This window comes from Glycine soja, chromosome 3, assembly GCF_004193775.1.
Source record: "Glycine soja cultivar W05 chromosome 3, ASM419377v2, whole genome shotgun sequence".
Classification (NCBI taxonomy): Eukaryota; Viridiplantae; Streptophyta; class Magnoliopsida; order Fabales; family Fabaceae; genus Glycine; species Glycine soja.
Window position 1 is genome coordinate 24,537,495 of NC_041004.1, and position 3,672 is coordinate 24,541,166.

The following is a 3,672-nucleotide window of genomic DNA, read 5'->3' on the forward strand; positions in this document are numbered from 1 at the left end:
CATGCAACAAAGTTAAAAAGCATTTCCAATTGTCTTTGTTCTCAATGTCCACCACAGCATAAGCAATAACAAAGATGTGGTTATTGCCATCAACCCCAACAGCAGAGAGCAAGTTTCCTCCAAATGCACTCTTTAGGAAACATCCATCTAGACCTATGAATGGTCTACATCCAGCAACAAATCCCTTCTTATAGCCAGCAAGACAAATATATAGCCTATGAAATTGTGGTGGACCTTCTGGACTTGGCACTGTGTTGATCTTAACTGTTGATCCAGGATTGCTCCTCAACAACTCATGTGCATAATCAAATACTTTGGCATATTATTTCCTCTCATTCCCTTCCACTAGTTGCTTTGCTTCTTTCATGGCTCTCCACATCTTTGTAACTTCAATGTGAACTCCAAACTCTTGCTTGAAATAATCCAAAGCTTCAACACATTTAAGGGTTGGTTGGATTTTGAGTTTGCCCTCAAGTTTGCTGACCACCCACTACTTATTTGCTTGTTTGTTGTTCACTCCTCTGCAACAAATATGGTTATGCTTAAATGACTTTATCTGAAAAGAGTTTCTAACTTCATTCTTTGCACAGTAGATCTCCCAATCACAAGATGTCTTCTTGCATTTTGCTCTAGGCCTCTTTTTATCATTCTTCTTCCACTTGAACTCCTTGCCCATGAATATGCTATACTCCCTCAAGGCAGATTTAAATTCATCCAGAGTACCAAACTCCATCCCTAATTCCAACTTTTGTTAACCAACTCCATTACTTTGACTATATTAAGGATAAACTTCAACATCCTCATCTTCATCATCACTACTAATGGGGATTTTCAGCTCCTCTGAATGATAACCATCTGTCTCAACTTCAACTTCAACTTCATTCCTCATACAAGAGAAATCTGTAAACCACTCATCACTGTCAATTTCCTTTTCCTCCTCACTACCACCACCATCTCTCTGTTCACCAGCATCAGCATCCCTTTGCTCACCAACACGTCTCTGCTCAACAGCATCAGCATCCCTCTGCTCACCAGCATCAATATCCTTCTACTCACCAGCACCAACCTCTCTCTCTCCACCACCAACATCTGCATCAATGGTGATCAAGTAAAAATAAATCATATTAATTAATTATGGTAACCATGTTGGACCAAGTACAGATGAATTAAAACTTACCTTCCTCATGGCTAGCAACAGGTACATCATCTAAATCATCCTCATTCTCAACAGCTTTTGGAATTGGATCACATTCCAAGTACAACATCTATGGGACTTCTTCTAAAATTGGATCTACTTCATGATTAAAATCTAAGTCCTTGTCAGTCAACCAAAAACAATATCCTATATTGCTATACTTCTTACAAGCTTTCACCAAATCATATAAGATAAATGCATTCAGACAATCTGCAGATATATCCTCCCAAACGTCAAACTCTCTGCCTATATATTCAACCTTTCCATCACTGGAACGTGGAGTGAATCTTCCTCCATGTTGCAATATTAAAGTTATATTGTCATTCATTATACACAATCAGAAAGCACAAACATTGTCATATATTAGGAAATAAAAAACCTAACTCAAACTCAAACATAGGCACATCACACAACAACATGCAATGTCATCTATAAAAACAGAGCATCATAAATGAAAATAATAAAGGACAATAAACCTCCCTGCGAAGCGCAAAGACAATGCAAATGAAAACCCTTGAACATATAAAACCCCAAATGAATCCACCAAAACAATGCAAACGAAAGTGAACGCAAAAAAACCATCAACCTGACTGCCAAACGCGAAGACTCACAATCACTGACAAAGGGAATGCAGTGGAGGGAAGAGCAAACTGCAAACAGTTAAAAAACCCTACAAGCAGTAAGACAGTGAAACCGCATTGTGGGGGAAAATGCCTTTACTTCATTTTTGATTGCTTTTTAACCTAACTTTTCCTAATTTCTCAATTTAGTCCTTGCCACATGGGATTGCTGACTTGGACTCAAACTTGCCACATTGAGTTGCTTTCGTGGACTGAGGTTTGCCAAATAGACATTTGACTAACGGAGGAAATTAGATTTTGACAGCAGGGACTTATTTGCATAACGGATGCAAAGATAGGAACTATTTTGAATTAAAAATTAAGTTAGGGACTAATATGCAAAGTGGTTACAATCTTAGGGACTAAATTGTCTATTCACTCATTGGAATTATGGAAAAGTTAATGAATAGTTATTGAGTGTATGTTGAATTGATGGATAATTGGGTATGATCATGGTACTTGTTATTGTTTCTCTTGCTAATTATGGTCATTTGATAATTATTGGTTTCTTTTATAATAAACTCACCCTTGTAATTTTGTACCATGTGCTTGGTACATGTGATGATCACAAACCTTCGCTCGTGGAAGCACATGAGCAACAATAGATGACGTAGAAGGAGATTCTTTTTGTGGGAGCCGCCAAGCCGACATGATGATGTTAAGATTATTTTGGGAGAGAGTTGTGTTTTGTTATTAATTCCTTCGTAAGTGGTTCCATGATTCTTTTTTTATTTGAGCATGTAAATCTCATATTTAGATACACATAAAAATTAAATTATTTTTTGTCATGTGAATGGTGTATAATGGTTTAAGATATACATATACATATATGTGTGTGTGTGTGTGTTTATTTAAGTATCTCTATGTTGTTTGGTGAATGTATATCACGAAAAATTTACTCTCATTTTCATAATTAAATTAATGAATATTTCATTTAAAAATTTAAATTATGCATTTTAGAGTTAGTAATAGCATAGCAACGAGACAAATCATTACAATTCATCCAAGAATACATACAAATATACAATAACTCATGGAGTGGATTCCCTTCAACTTAGGGCCGAATATAAAATTCATTCTTCAAAGTGATAGGCAATTATTGTATTAAAAAACAAAAAAAAAGTGATAGTCATTTAGTCAAACAAAAAAAGTACACCCAACATAACATGCAAAATTCCGATTTTGCCCATTCGTAGGCCCAATACGGATTGTCAATCCATAAGTGGCCCATAGGATTTTTTTTTCAAATATATAATTTATGAATTAATGGTTCAAGCAAGAATCAAACTTGCAAATTTCGCGTTATTAGCACAACGTTCTAACCAACTAAGCTAATAAATCAATTATGTTATAAAATAATTAATGTCACTATATATAATACTAAAATTTCTAATGTATATTTAATGCACATGTAAATTTACACAATAAATTTTGTGATAATTAATTTTTATCTAATAATTAATTTGTTTACATATATAAATTGCAAATAAAAATCATAGGTTTAATAAAAATTTATATATGTAAACAAATACCAAATTTATTTAATTATCAATAAACATTTAAATACATCATTCAATTAAATATCATATTTATTTAATTTTCAATCACTGTAATAAATATCCAAATACATCATTCAATTAAATACCGAATTTGTTTAACTATTAATTACTGTAATAAACATCTAAATACAACATTCATTTAAATATCAAATTTATTTAATTATCAAATTTTGTAAACAAATTAAATATATAAAAAATTCTAAAAAAATTATAATTTTAAAAAAAATTCAAAACATACGAATTGTCAATCCGTATGTTTTGAATTTTTTTTAATATGCACATCTTCTTCTCTGGTGAA

The 3,672-nt window shown here is 32.9% G+C and overlaps 1 protein-coding gene across 1 annotated transcript; it reads right to left on the minus strand.

The window, feature by feature from the left end:
* Positions 1–778: 778 nt before the first annotated feature.
* On the minus strand, positions 779–1,265 carry LOC114405047 (prothymosin alpha-like). Its single transcript, XM_028367737.1, has 3 exons — positions 1,178–1,265; positions 1,067–1,089; positions 779–1,024 (listed from the first exon to the last, which is right to left on the minus strand). Exons 1-3 carry the CDS (start codon positions 1,263–1,265, stop codon positions 779–781), a joined length of 357 nt encoding a protein of 118 aa, XP_028223538.1.
* Positions 1,266–3,672: the final 2,407 nt, after the last annotated feature.

Bases quoted from the DNA above. Each gene is read 5' to 3' on its own strand.
- LOC114405047 (XM_028367737.1), bottom strand. From the start codon at position 1,265: ATGTTGTACTTGGAATGTGATCCAATTCCAAAAGCTGTTGAGAATGAG. The intron at 1,090-1,177 runs GTAAGTTTTAAT...CCATTGATGCAG, and splicing joins TGTTGCTAGCCATGAGGAAG to ATGTTGGTGGTGGAGAGAGA. The intron at 1,025-1,066 runs GTTGGTGCTGGT...GCTGGTGAGCAG, and splicing joins TTGGTGGTGGAGAGAGAGAG to AGGGATGCTGATGCTGTTGA.